The 19,797-nt window shown below is 34.0% G+C and overlaps 1 protein-coding gene across 1 annotated transcript; it reads right to left on the bottom strand.

Annotated features, from left to right (window-relative positions):
- Positions 1-3,992: 3,992 nt before the first annotated feature.
- LOC121407346 (PRELI domain containing protein 3B-like) lies at positions 3,993-19,281 on the bottom strand. The gene is made up of 6 exons (XM_041598387.1): positions 19,163-19,281; positions 12,513-12,681; positions 11,507-11,593; positions 9,373-9,443; positions 8,718-8,820; positions 3,993-7,453 (listed from the first exon to the last, which is right to left on the bottom strand). Exons 1-6 carry the CDS (start codon positions 19,192-19,194, stop codon positions 7,331-7,333), a joined length of 585 nt encoding a protein of 194 aa, XP_041454321.1. The 5' UTR covers positions 19,195-19,281; the 3' UTR covers positions 3,993-7,330.
- Positions 19,282-19,797: the final 516 nt, after the last annotated feature.

The following is a 19,797-nucleotide window of genomic DNA, read 5'->3' as shown; positions in this document are numbered from 1 at the left end:
TCGGGATCTTTTTTATATTGGCATCGGGGATCATAATTTTCATTTTAAACAGGGGGGAGGGGTGGAGGCGGTTCCCCCCCAAAAAGTCCCCGTATAGAATGAAAAGGGGAAAAGAGAGAAAAAGAAAAGCAAATGAAGAAAAGGGAATAATGGCTTAAATGTTCATCCTTCATACTTTTTTTTTAAAAGAATAAAAATCTTAACGAGCCTTTTTTCTCTCTCTTCATAAAAAGGTTAAAATTGCATTTCCCCTTTGTTTCCCACACAATTTTTTTATTCCGTTTTCCCCTCCCGGCTATCGGGACTCATGTATTTCTTTCCAGAAATTAATATTCATTGTTGTAAAGCATGAATTGTATTTCTAAAAATTACATTAACACAAAATTTCCTCTCTTCTCGTCGATGCGGGTAAACACTGCGGCCACTCCCTGATACCATATCACGTTATTTTTTTTCGCTTTGTATAGCAAGTAATTTTGGGCAAGTATATCTGCTAAAAGAGGCATTCATAAAACCCCTGCTGTGCTATATACAATATACGATGCAACTTTATTCCATATATATCCATCTCATGTGTGTTTTTATTGCGCCATTAATTTGAAATTAGAATATCACTCAAATTTCTTAATCATTATGGAAGCGCATAATGATAAAAACAAACCACAGTATATGGGAAAGGAGAGATTTCTCTCCGTGCATCATCTCTTTCCCATTTTGAGCTTTTTTTTCTTCGTAAATCGAGTTAAATAATCTAAAAAAATGAAATTTAGAAATGAATAAGAACAGGTTAAGATTTCAGAGAAATTTCTGATCTTCAACGCCATTCGCGGGAAAGAATATCGTTTCTCTCATACCTATCGATCTATCCCGTTTTGCGATAATTAATATGGCAATTTTTCTTTTATCAAATCTTATCTGACCAAGATAGGCATTTTGTACCACTCCGTGCATGACCTTTTCTGTCCTCAAAATTTATAAAATACTTTGTTTCGCGCTTCGCGTGGGAAGAGGAATCATTTCGAATTCCCTAAATCTTTTCCCATTTTGGGGCGTTTATAATTTATTTTTAAATCACAGCAATTATTGAATTCGGGCTGATATAGTAGACGCAATTGATGTCTTCTTTTGATTTGAATTGATGAGATAACGAAAACTTTGCGCCTCCCCCCTAGAGAGCGCGCTCAGTAAGGTGTTGGTTGGCCAGCTTCGCGTGCACTTATATATACCGCCCCCTCCAAAATTAAATCATCGCTACGCGGTTCATTTGAAAAGGTTAAACATTAATTTGAAAGAAAGTAAAAGTTTTGGTGTTATTAAATGGGGTGGAGTAATCGCAAAATACAAAAGAAATGGTCGGAGGGTTGGTGTTGACAGCATTTGGCAAAGTCAAACATTATCTCCCCAAAAGTTAATTTCAAATGAATGAGGTATAGTACTATATGTTCTTGAAAAAAGTTGTTTATTCACCAGCAAAATAAATCTTTACTAAAAGTTTTGGTAAAGATTCAATAATGTGATTATTTCAATTAACAATGGACTATCACTAGAACATTTTAGTGTCCTGAAGATGATTTCGTCATTTTTTTGTTAAAATTTGAATCTGATCAAAGTTATCAGATTTAGTCACCTGTTTTAGTGTTAGCTATTTTAATCAACATACTAAATAGGCCAACTTCTTTATAGTTCTTGATAATCGAAAAGCTGTTAAACTAAATTTTCATGCACAAGATCTCATATACCGAAAAATAAAATATATTATACATGTTTTCATTAAAAGGGGGAGGGGAAAAAAGAAAGCAACAGCTAGAGAGAGGTCTGGGTTATTAAAGTCTGTAGTACTCCTCTTATTCGAGAGTGAGAGAGAAAGAAAAAGTCAACTAAGATTCCCCCCGCTCATTGACATACCCTGGCACTACCCTGAAGACGAATAGTTTCAATCTCGAAACTGGCTGTGAAAAACTCAGACGAGAAAACACACAAATCACGGTCACATTCCGCATATGTTCTAAAATCAAGTTCAATTTTTAATTGCAAAATTTACACCGGTTTTTCTTTCGAATGAAGGTTAAAATAGTACAATTACAAATTTGCAATCTTTGCAGAATTATACAGATTCATGTATCAGACATACATACCCAAAAGCCCATAATTTTCATAACTTCACACAAAAATAATTTTGTATTTCAACCAAAATATGAAATCATACTAGACTTTGACTAAACCTTATACTTACAACATATGTAAGTCTTTATTCCATGAATACACCATAATTCTACACAAAATTCATCAAAAAATGATATTCTTTTGAATTTGTGGGATTATTTTTCACAATAAATAATTGCATATATTTTCGATTTTACATTTATAGGTAAATAATAACAAAAAATGCTATGTATAAAGTTTATTAACATCTGGTAATCTATTGGTCAACCATATCAGCAGCCGTTTCCTCTACACATACCGTACACATTGCATTGATAGATTTTTGTTATAACACAACCTCCCCAACTTCCTACTTTTAAGTAAAATGAGCAAATCAACTATGAAATAAACAGCAAGGTAAATAAATAGGAGAAAATTGTGCTATACATACAATATAACAGTACATAATTGCGTTAATGATTTACAAAGCAAAAGCTTGTCATGATTCAGATCAATTAAACATCAAACAGAAACATTTTAACCTCAACAAATCACAACCATGTGCATCTCACACATATTAACAATTCCTGAGAATCAAATAGATACCATTCATTTTCAAGCTTGAATTAAAGCCAAGATAAATTTTCATTTTTTATTTAAAAAAAATCTAAATGCCTACATATTTAAAGGGTAAGTTCACCCTGACAAAGTTTATTGTAAAAACATCAGAAAAAATAATAAAAAATATTGCCGAAGGTTTGAGAAAAATTCATCAAATAATTAAAAAGTTATTAGAATTTCAATTATTTGATTTGTGACGTCATATGCGAGCAGCATTCCTGTAAAGCGAATGGTAAAAAATCAATGAAATGTCATTTTCTCAGAAAATTGAAAATGGTTTTCACTGTACCTTTTGTATATCAATAGACAAAATCATTTCACACCCAGTCATGAATAGAAAACAAAATTAAGTCATCAGGAACCATACAAAATTTGAAATTCATGCATTTTATATTACATAACACATGGGGCAGCTGCTCGTTTATGACGTAAAAAATCCAAAACTTTGAACTCTAATAACTTTCTTACTCTTTAACAGATTTTCTTCAAACCTTCACCAATATTTTTATTATTTTTTCTGCTATTTTTACAACAAAGAATTTCTTCAGGGTGAACTTCCCTTTAAATCTCACTTTACTGAATATTGGCAAAGAACAATAAAATGCTTTGGATTCAATACTCTGAAATATTACTGATATATAATTTATCAACTTAATTCATCTAATCTGAAGTTAAAGAAATTTGCATTGGAAAAAGCTAGCACAAACATAAGCATTTAAAACTAACAGTTACATTCATGTGAAAAATATCGATAAATTGCCATTATTTCTTCAAACGTATAAATCTAGGCTGGAAGATATTGTAACTTCTTGATGGGTTTGGCAAAGTTGAAATATAATTGTCAATATCATTAGTGATGGCAGACAAATTTCATACATGTACTGTCCCATGCATTGAAAGAAGAATAAAAAAGGCGAATAATAAAATAACTAATTTCAATTTATATTCAAATATAAAATCTATCTGACCAATTTCAAATTTATAATGAAGGAAACATGTGTAGTGAGTTGAAGAACTGAGTAGGTCTATTGCTATTGTGGTTATAACAATAACACAATTCTTTTGATAAATGCTATGTTGTTCAACGATATTGCCATGATACTTAAATTTGTTGACTATTTCTCTATTCTTCTTCATATTGTCATACAATTAATGGAAATATTGGAAAAGAGGAAGTGGTAGTAAATCAGTTTAATAGCATTGGATAAGATATTTCTTTTCCCCATTTGTCTCATTAGGGACACAATAAAATTTCCCTCCACCTTTGACACATGTGTTAACAGGACACAAGCTTTAAAAATATATATAATCACAACATTAATTGTATACATTCTAATATACACCTCACAAAACAGCTTTGCTGGAATGTTCTTGTCACTTCTAATATTTTTTTAAGTAAACCTAGATAAATTCACAAGTTTGTGAGAAAAAAATAAAAAGAAAATTACATTACATTTTTTAAAAAGTATTATAAATTTTTATTGCCAAGATGCTTCAGCTTCCTTCAAAAAAAAAATCACACCTTTTTTTGAGTGAACTTGCAAACATGACATAATCCAAACTACAAGAATAAATTCATTAAAATGCAATGGAAGTAAACAAATGTCACAAGATAGCAGTAGAACTAAAATTGCATATTTGCATTATGACTTTTTATCCCCACATCACACCCAATTTCAGAAATAAAGGCACATTAACATCACAGGTCCCTATTTCTTTCTTTTTTTTGAGGAGAGGGGGGATTAAAAGACATGTTTTCCTGGATTGTATGGATGACATAATGACATGATTAAAAAAAATCATCACTTTTCTAAGAGTACATAAAAAAAAATTGATAAAGCATATCATTGCTGGGATGTAAAAACGTTTTATCTCAAATTAAAAAAAAAAATGAGAACAGCTTAGAAAATGCAGTAAAAAATATGGAAATCATGGCAAATCCATATACATGTATTGTCTGAAAACAGTTTCCTAATTCATGTAAAGAGAGAAGATTCTACATGCAGGCAAAAGAGAATTGGTACTCATGTCATAGCTCTCAGGACTCAAATTATTGAGATACAGCTTTTCAACACCCAGTGATGATATGCTGTTATACATGTACATCATGCAACGCACATACATAAAATTTCACCAAGTGGCAGGTTTGATATTAAAGGCCAAATGAATCTCTCAAACTAGATTTGCAAGCTACACCCTCAATTTACCACATCAATAAAAGATTATCAGGGCTATAAATTATTCCAGAATTAAGCAATCATCCACACACTTTGAAATAATACCAATTAACCCTTCATCTATCTCCGTTTTTATGTTTGTTTTTTTTTTACATATTTTGTCCTTTTTTGGTCCTTTTTTATTTTTTTACCACAAATAAATATAATTCTCTATCTGTATATATGTACATGTAGTATGAAACATCCATCACAAGTCCACCAAATAGAGACATTTGATTTGCATGTTCACTGCTTGATGCACTATAGTCTGATTTGTGTTCATGGCATACAAAATCAGTGAAGTGAAGCAATGTAAGACACTGAGCTTGCCAAAACTTTACTAACAATGCCTGACATATCACCTGTTTGTGATGACATGGAATTTCCTAAAATAATGTCTTTCAACAGGATATTGGAAAGGCAGTGACATTGGTAATAGGTACTTGTGAATGCTGTATATTGCACTGATCTATACCAATAACTTTGTATGCCATGAACACAAAGCAGACTGTTGATAAATTCAAGTAGCAGTCAAATACTAAACAAGCAAATCAACGAGTCTTTACTTTGGGCTGACAGGTTAATCTCTTCATTTTACCAATTGAATAATACATATCCCACCATATCTTTCTTAATAAGCTTCATTCCTTTGTTAACAGCTACTACATTCTTTTGATAGAACTTCATAAAACATTCCATCCAAAAGTTCTCAACAAATCGACTCTACCACCTATGTTTGTTAACTCACTACAATACTCTTAAAAGGCAGCATGAACCCAGTGAACTGAAACTTGTACTATGCTTTTAGACAGTTAAAATGGCAAGCTTACAGGTGTAGTTATGTTCCAGACCAAGGTACCAACTAGAACTGAATACCAACATCTATACTTGCTTTGGTGATAATTACAGCTATACTTGCTTTCATCACAATTCCATTTATCAGTTTCCCTCTTGAATGCACTTCTTTATTACAGCATGTGCTACTAAAGAAACCTTTCTATTAAGGCCACCTGTCAACAAGGGAGTGTTTCATGATGCAAACAGTCTGGTTTTTACTTACAAATGTGCTCTGAGACAATCCGATTTTGGTAGCTTTTAACAAGTCCATCAAAATAACTGTTCATGAAATATTCCCCAGAGGTCAATTTCTTGTCTCCCTTGCACATTTTTTCTCATTCTCACTTTATAGTACAGTTAAAATGGCTGCCAATATCAATCCCATTACCTGTATTACAGTGGTATAACAGCAATGTACCACTCAGATCAATCAGGTTTGGAATCGGGGAAATGACAAAAAAGTTTCTTCATCGAACAATATCGAACAATGCAAGAGGTATCTTAACTTGCATTCATTCTGTGTCTCTACACCAAAGGAAAAAGTGAGTTTTGCGCAGTAGCCACTAGCATTTCCGTGACCCCTTTTGTACATTCTGTCATAGAAATAAATGATCCTTTCATATCCCTAGTTACGCAACATAACCACGTATCTTAGAGATACAATAGCTACCATTATGCTGTTTGATGTTAGAATCTATTCAGAAGTTGACACAGACTTTGTCTGCATTTTGAAAATGATATTGTCATAGGGCAATGTCTAAGGCCAGAGCTTCATGACTGTCAAAGAAACGGATTTTCTATCCTTAAGTACAAAGCTAGGAGATATTGCTCTGTCAGACATAAGTCACCTTATTCCCACTAACACTCTCTACATATACAGTGGAAGAAAGAATGAGATAATTATATGTAGATCGATTAGAAGCTTGGTCCACTTACAAAGCAATAGTCTTTATGCATTGATGTCAATGCCCTGCCATCTTAGAGAATGAAGCCATTGCATTGCATGCATTGGTGATTTGCAGCTGGCACATCTCTGACAAATACATTTATGCATATTCTTATATCCTCTGAGGGAGGGCGCTACAAAATGATTACATCATATGCATAAGGTCTATAGACTGCAATCAACTCATGACTTGAAGAGTCTCTATGCAGGAGCTCCCATTCTCTATCTGTTATCCAATGGCTTGTCACTTTCAAATACTACTGCTTCGTAATGGTTCCTTAAGCTAAGTACAGTACTGATCGAACAGCAGTTAACAACACTGCAATATAATTATGTCTTATCTTCATAATAATGGAAGACAATTTTTCCAGCCTTATACCAAAAGGGTTTCACACTATTAAACACACACAAAGATAATATCCCTTTGGTTTAAGGCTGAAGAAGCAATATATTGAGACAAGTCCAAGCAACTAGCGCCCTCTCTATCTACTGGTGGACTTGTGACTGTATGTCAAAACAGATGTCAGACTCATAAATAATACTAGCTACATCAGGAATCAAGCCTTTGTCAATCAAAATCTATGGTCTCTATACCACTGGTTAGATCTTCGATACCTTTCTTGGCTGTGGATGCCAGCTCAGTCATCTCCCTGTTGATAGTACCAATGACCCATTCCATCGCTTCCCGACCCTGTAAAACACGATGAGGGAGAAACGATTACAAGAAAACCACGTAAACAAAATTCGGTGGAGATTGCATTTTATAAAATTCCCAACTATCGACGCAAACACAAGACAAGGCTATCTTTGAGCGATGGTTTAATGGCACTGATTTTTGCTCTTTTCAAGCCCACCAAAAACTTATCACAGGTGAGTGAATTTGATCAAGGATGTAAAAGTCAACCTTGGAGTGTATGAATTACATATTCATTCTGAAAATGGCTCATTGCAGGATTAAAATTGACATCTATGTTGCTTAATTTGCATTCAGTCTATTAATAAGTACACAGCTCAGCAGTCTCCCTTTAAAATGCACACTTTGCAGTCATTCACATTTCTCTTTTGGAAGACCTAATATTTCTATGACCAAAAATGTCTGAACACTAGTGGCTTAATCTCAATATCTTTGATATCCAGGTTTTCAAAACAAAAATAACAGAATTGTTAATTGAATTCCAAAAAGTAACCAGCTAAAGTAAGCAAATATGTTATTGGGAAAAATATCCTATTGAAAGCAAGTGATTCAAAAAATACATCTGTAAATCCTAACATTTTGAAAGCAGGAAATCTTGGGCCGATTGCACGAAAGGGTCTTTACAAGGGACGTCTTTCGTGTCGCCCATCTTTTATGATGCGCCATGTGAAACGCATTTCAAATAAATCATCTGCAAACATATTTCATTCGTCCGTTAAAATAAACAAAATATTTGTTTGCTAAATGATGTGATATATCATGAAATTGTATAAAAATTTGATTTAAAAGCAAGCTAACGAATCTTATTCTTTATCGTATATTTCAGAAACACTCCGCTTATAGCGTATCATAAAAGATGGGCGACACGAAAGACGGTCCTTGGAAAGACCCTTTCGTGCAATCGGCCCCAGATGTCCTTATATACTGATCGATATAGTAGTTTTGTAGTATACAATTTCCTTTCAGTTTTAAGTTGTTTCATTTTCAAATATTAACATGCATTAAAGAAAAAAAATCATGTTCGTACTTTTTCAAAAGTTTTGGAGTAGTGATGTTACAAGGTCCAGTTAAATAACAAACATACAGTGTATGGTTATGGTAAATTCCATAACAGGGCTCAGGAGCAATTCTTTATCAGATTTTCTCCAGTCATTGTAATAATGGCAAAGTTACAACAATCATAGGTATTCATGAATAAGACCCTTGTGTGCTTCAAGGGATATTGAAGGGAAGACAGTAGAAATTCAAATGACTCTCATACCTTGTTTGCGTTTGATGAGATAGTACTGGTAACCATCTTCTCCAGCTGCCCAGCCAATCCTAATCCTTTCACTGTAACCGTAGCCTCCTGGGTTAATAGTGTCCTATATATAGTAATAATCAATGCACTTCGGTGGAATATCAGGAAGGTATATTGCTACACAAAGTTTGTATAAGAATCTACAACAGCCTGTTGTAGGAAGACTTCCTTATAAATGTCCATTCAACCCCAGAAAAAAAGGTTGATTTGAATCAATAGAGAAAAGGAAACAAGTACAACACTGAAAATTTGATCAGAATCAGATCTTAAATTAAGAACTTTAGGACAATTTCAACTTTCACTTTATTTTTCACAAAACTCAGTGATATGCAAATATGAGAGTCAATGATGTCACCATTTTTTTTTATTCTTTGAATCATAATATTCTGATTCTTACATATTTGACAACAAGGATCCACTTGAATGAACCACAAAATGTTAAAAGAATGGTAATCTCACGTGTTCATGGAGGAATAAAACTTTTGTTTCACAAGAAAATGAGAAAATCCATTTTCTCCCCATATTTCATCAAATCCAAGTTCTCTCTTTAAAAAAAATGGACTGTTCTGTTTTACAATGAGTCATTTCAAGGTCTGAAGTTAGGAAGTATACTCACGCATTCTCAATGGTAGGATGTGGCTTGTAAACTAGCTTCTCATCAATAGAAACATAGCTTTGCAATGAAATCTGAAAATCAAAAGATATCAAAATGATGAACTTAATACAAAATTGTGCGGTGACTTCCAGAAGATAACTGAAGTATATCTAAAATGAGTACACTGAACACCTGCAAACAAGCCTAATTTTTTTTTTGGTCAATACCGTACATGAATGCCTCACACTAATTGTCATCATGGAGTAAGCCTTTGGAAGTACACATCCCCTAAGGTGACTTGTTAGTATTTCTTTTGGACTTAATACGAGTTACTAACTTGTTCCCTCAAATCATACAATTTCCCTTTTTTAATAACTTACAGGTACATGTACATGTATACTCATTCCCTCAAATTATAACTTGTTCCATTGACTCGTAAGTTCAAGAAATGACTTGTATATATGTCAAGAAAACAAGAGAGTAACTTGTAGGCTATGAGTATCAAGAACATCAAGAACACTTGCAAAAAGTCAAAAAATTTTGTCAATAGATGAATGCCTAACACTAATTACCAGTTACCACCATGGAGTAAGCCTTCTTAGGTATGCAGTCTAAAGGTGACATGATAGTTTTTCTTTTAACTCGTTATGAATTACCAACTTGTTCCCTCAATTTATAACTCATTCCCTTGACTTCTAGCTTGTTCCCTGAACTTATAAATTCGAGGAACGGTTTTTTTAAGTCGAGAGAACAAGAGAGTAACTCATGGGAACAAGTTATTATAAGTTGAAGGAACCAGTTGGTAACTCATGGGACCAAGGGGAAAAAACATCAGGGCTCCATACCAAAGAACAGAGGGGGGGGGGGGGAGTAAATACTTTTTTGAAGTTTCTTTTCTACTCTATCAATCAATCTAGCAGTTTCTTCACACACAATATCCAAGTGCAAAATTTATAACGATCAATTCAATCATATAAAGAAGATCTTAGAATTTGTGTCTGCATATATTATAACCAAATATTGAATGATTACAAAAGTCAAGGCTAAAGAAATACAGCAACTAGAAACCTGTATCTGGTCTTCAAACTTTTATTGGTACTAAGTTTCTACTAACGTAAATCTTACCCTGTTATACTATAAAATAATATTTGCACATAAATACAGGTGTGTGGCAGGATGTGGACTATGTTCATAAATGAATTACATACATTCACTTGATAAACATACTGCAAAAATTGATCATAATCACAAAATATACCCCCCTAAAAATATAAAAAATAAAATACAAATAAATAAATAAAATAAAAAGAAAGAAAACCATAAAATCAGTGACAAACCATGAATATTTTTATTAACATCAAATGTGATGATCATTTCTAAAACAGGATCAACACATTGGCATAAATCAATGATTGTTTTGAAACTATTGTCTGAAACCAAGGTTTATGCTGATTTCATGCATCAAACGTACTCAATAAAAAATGTCAAATAATGAATGCACCAGGCAAAAAAAATATATATATATATATATTTTATGTAGCTACTTTTCACAACTTTCTTCTTAAATATGCTACATGAGATAAGCTTAAACACTGCAGTGAACAAGGATTTTTTGGAGCTCTTTTGAGCATTTGAGGAGCGAAATTGCCCTGAGCCCCAGTGTAACCCCCCCCCCCCCCCCCCGGAATGCATATTTTGTCTCAAAGTGCTCAATTCACATTCATTATTTATTACAGCACTGAATTAATTAATCAGGGATGCCAGTCAGTTTACTCACTGAGCTTGAAAAAAAGCAAAATAAGCCCCACACAGGCTGAACAATACAAGACTAAAGACTGAAATGTATAGTTTTCATCTCCAGAAATTAGTTAAAAACCCAAAGACTGGCATCTCTGATTAATAAAACAAAATAAACATCTAGGCCTATAATACTTCAGAGCAATGGGGTCATCAATATTGATCTGGCTAATGATTTTTGCACCCTCTGACAAAAGTACACAATGCATTCATTATCGGACTCTTTCCAAGGAGCTTCTAACACAGAAGCTAGAAGTTAGAAGCTCCTTGCTCTTTCTAAAAAAAGTGCTAATTAAGTGCATTTTTAATGCATGAAATCTGCATAAACCACTTATAACTTTGGGCTATTATGACTTACATTGGCAGACTTGGCAGTGAATGTTTTCGTCTTGGGGTCTACAATGGAATACTCCGATCCATAGCATGTAGGCTCAAGACCAACCAACTGAAAGAAGAAAACAACCATTATAATTCATAGTACAAGAATACACATCAACTGACATGGGTGAAAGACACGAGGAGTAGCTGCTCATGGCCCATGTAAACAAAAGTAAATGCTAGATTCTGTTGGTTAAAATGTACGAAAACAATTAAAAATGATATACAGATTAAGGGACAGCAAGGTGTTTTCCAATTACCAGTAAATCAAAATGGTTCTTAGTACATTTTTCATGTGATAATTCACCAAATTTACATGTTGATCTTTATCTTCATTATTTGGTATGACAAAAAGAATGCTTGAATCATGACTTGATAAGACCAGCATCACGTAACAAAGATTTGTCACGAAGTGCACATATGAAAGAACCGATCTGATTGTTTTCTGGTCAGTGTTTCAAAGAGTGCATGCAACAATGATCTTGAATGGTCATTGGCATTTAGGGATGATTGCAAACCTTTATTTACGCAAAGGCCATATGGTGATTTAGTACTACTAGGTACATGTATATTTATGCAGCCAACCAATAATCGGGCCCTATGAACCAGCAATACCCATACCCCATGCTCTATTGAGATATGGTATCAAAAATGCTGAATTGCAACAAGTTACATGTACTTGTGAGGTCATCATGGAAGTATGATGCTTATGGAAATTATGGATATGGAAATATATACTTTATACTATTTTTTTTCTTTGAATAATCAGAGTATTACAGCATTTACATGGACAACAATTCAACAAAGTTGTTGATTCAGTTTGTATCTATATATTATGTCTCATAGCGTATCATGAAAAGACATTATAATCTGACATGTCTCGTAAAATCTGACAGTTATCATAGGAACTGTGCTTCTCAGCCAATCAGAATCAAGGAAAATTGTCAGGTCTGACATGCCACATGCTTCCTAGTTCTTGTACTTACCGATCTGACCCAGCCTGGAAGACCCCACTCTGTTGTAAGCAACCTCCTGCTGTGAAGGCGGCCCTTATCATCTACCTTCCTATCGAGGACATCAATCCCAATAACGCTAGGGTTCATGGGATTGGGATACTTCCTCCACGCAGCCTGAGTGACTGTCTCCCACGGATGGCTGATTGGAATTAGAAAGAGTGCAGAAAGAAGAGATTTTGAGAATATGTAAATGTGTATCTTAATGGGTGGCAATTGCAAAAATCCCTACACACATGCGATGTTTTGAAATCAGCAGCGAATTATTTATACATGTGAGGAACTTGATGTTCGCTCTAAATTAAAGGTAAATGCTAGTTTTGGTAACAATATCAAAATGTGTTCGTACAGAATCCAATGAAATGACCATATGTGCCGAAGTGTCTGTTTGTATAAAACGTATGTGCCAAAGAATTTAGGAAGAAATTGTGTAATTGCTGAGAAATCAGCAAATAAGCACAGGATTCGGGTAGAGCGTCGGGCCCGACATTGGAAGCAATAATCATACACTGTCCAACACATGCTTATCTGTGTTGGGGATCTTCAGTCTGAACATTTTTCAGCGTAGATTTCAAGATTTCACAAAGTTCAGTTTATGTAACTGTACTAGATCTAGATCCTCGATGATATACTGACAATTAAGCCTTGTTTTACAGACTTTCTCATGAAATCAGTGTTTACTGCAACTACTGGAATTTCTCACTTGTTCACTGCTACCACCCTGCCTGTGGGGAATCTAGAGGTAGGACTATGGTATGCCAATGTTGTACAGAGCACACACTTTAAAAAATCATTAAAATATCACTTTTGTGACCAAAATTACTAATTTCCATACAGTTGCAATTTATTTTTCATTAGTAATTGGGAATAATTTTTTCATTCACCAGAGCACTCAAAAACTTGAATTTTGGGCATATATTTGTGTACGCCCTCTATTGGTGGAAAGTAATATGGCAAGAAAATTTTCATTTTTTGATCTCTATTTTTAATTAAGAAAAAAATGATTTAAAGAATCAAATTTAAATAAGAGCCAAGATGTATGGATAAATACATGTAATGAAAACTGTCAGTGTAAAAAAATCAAGCATTTGCCCCAAAGAAAAAGAGAAAATAAGCCAAACATTGCCACCCTTATTTTGCCACACATGGAGATATAACTGAGAACAAGGTTATATTATAACCTTGTTCATTGAATGAGTGGAATTTCTTTAAGCCTGCATCTTAACAATTTTAAATGTTATTCGATCGATGTCATCGAGCGCCGTGCAGATTTTGCAATATTAATTATTGGTGCATCAAAAAAAAATTAGGTCAAATACGTCGGCCGGCCCTATCGTTTGGTTCACACAAAATACAGTAACGTCGGGGGATTTTGATCATTAACCCCCCTAATGACGGCTGCACAATCGAGAGCCGTCTGTGTACGAGGAGAAATAAAAAATAAAATGTTAAAAATCTCCTTGAAACAGGTGGCTGCCAGCTGTCTATATTATTAGTACGCATATGTAGGCCTAGGCCGAGGCTACTACCGTACTAGCCTGGGGCGTTTTGGGAGTGAAAGTCATATACTGTACGTATGGTGACCATAGTACATATACAGTAGGCCTATATGACTTTCACTCCCCAAAACGCCCCAGGCTAACCGGATACCGGATTAGTTACCAGACGCAGGACTGAGATTGAACTATGAAGTAAACTACGAGTACGGCGTACGTTACTTCATACTATCATAGTCCTGCGTCTGGTATGGTAACTAATCGACTATGAATTATCTAGACAGTTTGAACTGTAATTTCATACTATACAAGAGACACACGTTTTGTAGATCTAACACTAGTTAGAGCTTAGTTCGAGCTGTGTTAGATGCCAGAATCGTCGGGCATAAATTTAGCAAGCGGCTAGCTAGCCAGCTAACCTCGGCCTCCGCCTGGCCCCAGGCGCATGCTGCATAGTACCGTACGCTGCCCAATTCTCGCTCACCCTCACCAGCGCGATGCGCACGCTGCTTATTTTGATTATCATTTTAAATTCGTCCCAAATTCCTTATTGTTCTGTATACTCGCATAATTAAGCACCCAAGAAGAGACCCCTACATGAAAAAACAAAGTGTGGAAAAAATTGAATTAATCCCTTAATAAATCATCATGAAATACTGCGTTAAAGTGTAAAGTAACCCGATAACTGTTTGAACTTCGATCAATTGCACCGCAACTGCACCAGATTAAGTTTTTTTCAGTCACTTTAAAAACTCCTAAAAACACGTGAAAATTTTTATATTTTTATATGATGAATAAAAATGTTTGAGTCGCAGGTGAGAGAGGTCGTAGATATGTCAACATGGCAAATTCTAAGGAATGAATATTTGCTGTGTGAATGAATTAGCGAGGGCATACCTTGAGATAGCAGCCTGCCCTAACTCCGCTCACCCTGATTGTATATGATAATCATTTACCTATATAAACGGAATCGTCATATTTTTCAAGTAGACATATAGAATCTAATATTTTTGTGTCATTTTCTTTATTTTGAGGGTGCTGAACCAATCCGCTTGTTGCCAGTTTTATACTTGCCTCCTTCCTCCGTTGCCATGGCAACGGATTAATATGTTTAAAAAATAACATTGAGCCTATATGGTATATTCCCCTGTCAATATTTAAATGGTCCAATCATCTTTCTTAGACTTCCAAAATCAATTTCTAGATATATGCCTATCAAATCATCAAAGTATTTGCAAAAGATCCATTGCCATGGTAACGGCTTATCTTTCTCGCAGAAAAATACAATTGTCTTAATGTCTGCAGAGACAAGGCGCCGCTTATTCCGACGTCGCCGCGATTGCGGCGTCGTAAACATTGAAATCTTAAAACGGGATTAGGTTTTCAAATTTATAAGTTTGTAGTAGGCCTATATAGATTTCTATAGCTATCATGAAACTTCGGAAATAAGGGAGTCAGTGAAAATCCTATAGTGAGTTTCAGGTCATGCCACGGTCAAAGGTTTAAGGTCAATGAACTTTGGCCCTGTACGTCGGGGGCATTTATTGAATTGTCATCATAAATCAACCATCAACATTATGGTGGGAAAAGATGAATGGTGGAAAATGCCAAAATCTACATTCGACCAACTCATTTAAATTGAATTTCGAACACAACAGAGTGTTCTGCATTGATAAGTTCGGTAATGGTAAATTGCCAAACTCGTGAATCTAATTGAGATGAAAATTAAATGTAAACAATGTAGGAATGTCTGAATTTATTTCAGTATAGGCCTTTAGCTAGGGCAGATTATAACTACATATACATGAATAATAAAGTAAGTCTTTAAAAAAGAGATCGAGTTTCATATAAATTCATGAACAAATTCACAACTAGAGTATTATATTCAGAGAAAAAAACGAAACATTTTAAGCACATTTGTAATGATGTTTTAACTTGCAAACCGAGAATAGAAAACTGAGAATGACTTGAAAACAAGACATGAATAATGAAACAAACGGGCAATGCGGGCGCGAAGAGCGAGCTGAATAGTTATTTTGTTCTAAATGAAAGGTATTTGTCGGCCCCCAACTCTCATTTTCGTCTTGCCTTCTTCCTTTTATTTTCCTTCCTCTTATTTTTTTTTTCATTTTATAATTTTCCTATTCCGGCCTCAATTGATATCCCTTCCGTTGTTGTCTTTTTTGCGACGCGGCCATTTTGTCTACTTTATAGGCCTATATACTCTTACATTTTCCTCTCTCACTTCTCCTTCAATTATTTCTCCCCCTCTCTTTTCCGCTTTCCCTTTTTTAATTAGCTGAGGGTGACGGCAAATAAAAGCCCCTCGGTTGTCAACGATTTATCATGGAGCAGGCAGATAAGCTGACGTTTACAGAAATGTTGAAGGATAATCAAAAGAATTTGTCAATTATTTCAACACTGTTAACCAGAGGTATCTCGAGATTTAATTGTAATCATTGCCCGGGCCCAAAGTGTTTTGGAAAAGGTTTTACAAAAATTATCTTGCTCTATAACGAATCGTAGGGTCATTTTGATGATTATGATTACTTACTCTGAGTATGAAATTTAATTGGAATTAAACAAGGATTTGATACACGTCACATCAAATAGATGTGCAATTAGGCCTTTGTGATAGCTTATGAGCATTATAATAAGTATATTTCATGTTATAGGCCCATTATCTGTAGGCCTATTTGATTCATATAAATAAAATAAAGAATTTTAATGAATATAAGAAAAAGTTTCCCGCTAATACTAGGCCTATAGAAGCCTTTATAACTCGGTCAGTAGTTTCCTGATTGATTTGAATAGATGAAACTTTGTCATGTTTCTGGAGATATCCTTTTTTCAATTTAAATTGACCAATATATTTTGAACAAATCGAATTTTCTTGAGTGTCTTTTTCTCTCTCCGATTATCTACATTGACGGGAGTTCGAATGTGAGTTCGAATGTGAGAGTGATATCTGTCATCTATTATGTCAGCCACTATGGCTGATTAACCCAGACGTAAAATGTTTTCAAGGTAATTGATTATATACCAGCTTGGCGTTTACCAGCAAAAAATACTCAGTCCTGCCGAGTTCCTACGGGAGTTACCACAAACTTAAACCAGCGAGTTAATTAAATATTTATTGTTGTTTTTCAAGATGAGCTTTTTTTTTAAATGAAAGTCAGTATTAGGGAATCCCCCAATATATATATGTATATATATATATATATAATATATATATATATACATATATATATATATTATCGGACTTCAGTGTTCAAGGTTCAAGGTTTATTCACATCAACATTTCACATTTAAAAAGAATCAACAATTCAATGCAAACAATAATATCATACAATAAAAGTTTTCATAGAAAGAGTTGATTAAATATTTATTGTTGTTTTTCAAGATGAGCTTTTTTTTTAATGAAAGTCAGTATTAGGGAATCCCCCAATATATACATATATATATATATATATTATCGGACTTCAGTGTTCAAGGTTCAAGGTTTATTCACATCAACATTTCACATTTTAAAAAAATCAACAATTCAATGCAAACAATAATATCATACAATAAAAGTTTTCATAGATAACAAAATAGCGTAAAAATATATAATACAATAATATAAAAAGTACTAAATGTATTCTTGTAATTGGCTCTAAAATAATGACAAAGAAAGAAAATGAGAGATGTGGATATGAGGGAGCTAAACGTAAAAGCAAAGTTTGTTGGTTGAAGGCTCCAAAGAATATGCAGTGAGAGTCCCATAAAATATCAATACGACAAGAAAAAGTAGGGAAATAATTATAAAAAAGAGTAAACGAAAAGTAAACAAAAAAGGGGGATACACGAATACATAGGTACTTGTAAATAATGAGCCAAGACAGTGTAAAAGCAACAAATTGGAATTAGAACCTGAAGGAGAATGCAAATTATTATTTCTAATAGTAAAAAAAAAGAAATCAATGGTAAATAGCATCAGGGGGCAATGAGCGGAAGGGACGAAATGGGGAGGGGGGGGGGCACTCAAGTTGGATGAGTGGCGAAAATTATTTCCTTGAATGGTGTATGTGCTAAAAGCGTTTTATTTATAAGATGTTAATTTATCAATGATGATATTTGAAGTTAAGTTAACTTGACTATATCATATTATATATATTGTTCTTTAAAGCTTTTTGTTCATGCTGACTCTTTTTATCCGCTTCCGATTTTATGTAAGAACTGGGCAGGGTCAAACGGTCTTTATTGACTACAGTAATTTATTTGATCCTGTCAGTCCAGTGGGTGCTCAATCTATACTCTGTTATGTTGTAGCCTACAATTTTGTTCCACTGAATTTCATATACTTTTCATTTCCGAAATAAATAGATAGGTAATAATTATACACTCATAATGAATAGATTAGAATCATATTCATATAATTAGACAATTTGTAATGAGTGAAAAAATTGTCGGGAAAGGTTATTTTTTAAATATATTTTATTAAAAAAATACAGAATATAGTTTAAAGGATAAAAAAATGATATAGGCGTAGATCAGTACTAACAAAAAGTTTGAGGCCCTAAAAATAATTGCACTTGGCGGAAGGAACATTTTATACAGTGTATAGTACTGTAAAAATTGTAAACAATACATTTTATCACAACAAAATTACACACTTTTTCACTCAGAAGTGCAAGTAAAAAAGGTAGGAAAAAAGAATAAGACAGGCCTTATAAACTACATGTATGAATGTGCGCGCTAAGTGAGCGGGGTTAGGGCAGTGGTGAGCGGCAATGGGGCAGGCGCAAGGGGTGACGAGAATGGCGAATTACACAGCGGTGCTTTGAAGACATATAATTATTATCATATGAAACAATTTTCCAGTATTTTTTCTTTCAGATGACATATAGAAGTAAGGGTATCGTAGCTAATTGAATGAAACATAGAGGAAAATACGTAAACTGAGCGATGATTGGGCAGCGTACGGTACAGATTACATACCGGTACCGGTAAAAAAAAAAGCGACACACGTGAGCTGAGCCTGAGAAAGCGGTTTGAAACTCATTTTGTAAGTCAAATTTCAACAACATAATACATGGTATATTTCTTTGTAATTAAATACGTCAAATAATTCAATGCTATACTTACTGGAAAACGTGTTCAGAACTCCAAATCTTCATAACTTCAAGAAATAATCACACTAAAGCAATAAGGAAAGAGGAATCCGCAACGAAATGCACGATAACTTATGCAATAGAGCAGTGCAATACTAGTATGACGCAGTATCCAAGTACAAGTCACGTTGCATGTACGCAATTTCCATTGTGACCTCAATGTCTGAATGACAGGTGAAAGGCATAGTAGTCTAATGTTACTTACCTTTTAAACAATTTCAAAAAATATCTATCATATTTCAATATTTTTGATCAGTAAACTGCAAACATATATGTATTAATTATTATTTAAAGCAGTTTTTAAATAATTTTTTTTCATGAATTGCACCAATACTAAATATATTTATAAAACTCGAATTCCCGATAGACTAGTCTCTGAATCAAGCAAGCTAGACTATGAACCTTATAAAATACGCGCGGGCAATGTAATGAATAATTCATAAGCCGGTATGTGGGTGTGTACTGTTTCGCCAAATATGTACTTCCGGTATTGAAATGAGACCCCCCAAAAAGATGATTACATGATTAGGCGTCCAAAACCTTAGTAATAATTTCGATACAATATCAACATCTTGATAAAGACGACAATTTGATTATTCTTTGTGGTAC

The sequence above is a fragment of the Lytechinus variegatus genome, chromosome 2 (assembly GCF_018143015.1).
Source record: "Lytechinus variegatus isolate NC3 chromosome 2, Lvar_3.0, whole genome shotgun sequence".
Taxonomy (NCBI): Eukaryota; Metazoa; Echinodermata; class Echinoidea; order Temnopleuroida; family Toxopneustidae; genus Lytechinus; species Lytechinus variegatus.
This window is presented reverse-complemented; position numbering and strand designations above follow the sequence as displayed.

What these genes read in the sequence shown, in the direction of transcription:
- LOC121407346 (XM_041598387.1), bottom strand. Translation starts at nt 19,194, where the DNA reads ATGAAGATTTGGAGTTCTGAACACGTTTTCCA. An exon ending in AGTTCTGAACACGTTTTCCA is followed by an intron (nt 12,682 to 19,162) that starts GTAAGTATAGCA and finishes AATTCCAATCAG; the next exon opens with CCATCCGTGGGAGACAGTCA. An exon ending in TTCCAGGCTGGGTCAGATCG is followed by an intron (nt 11,594 to 12,512) that starts GTAAGTACAAGA and finishes TTCTTCTTTCAG; the next exon opens with TTGGTTGGTCTTGAGCCTAC.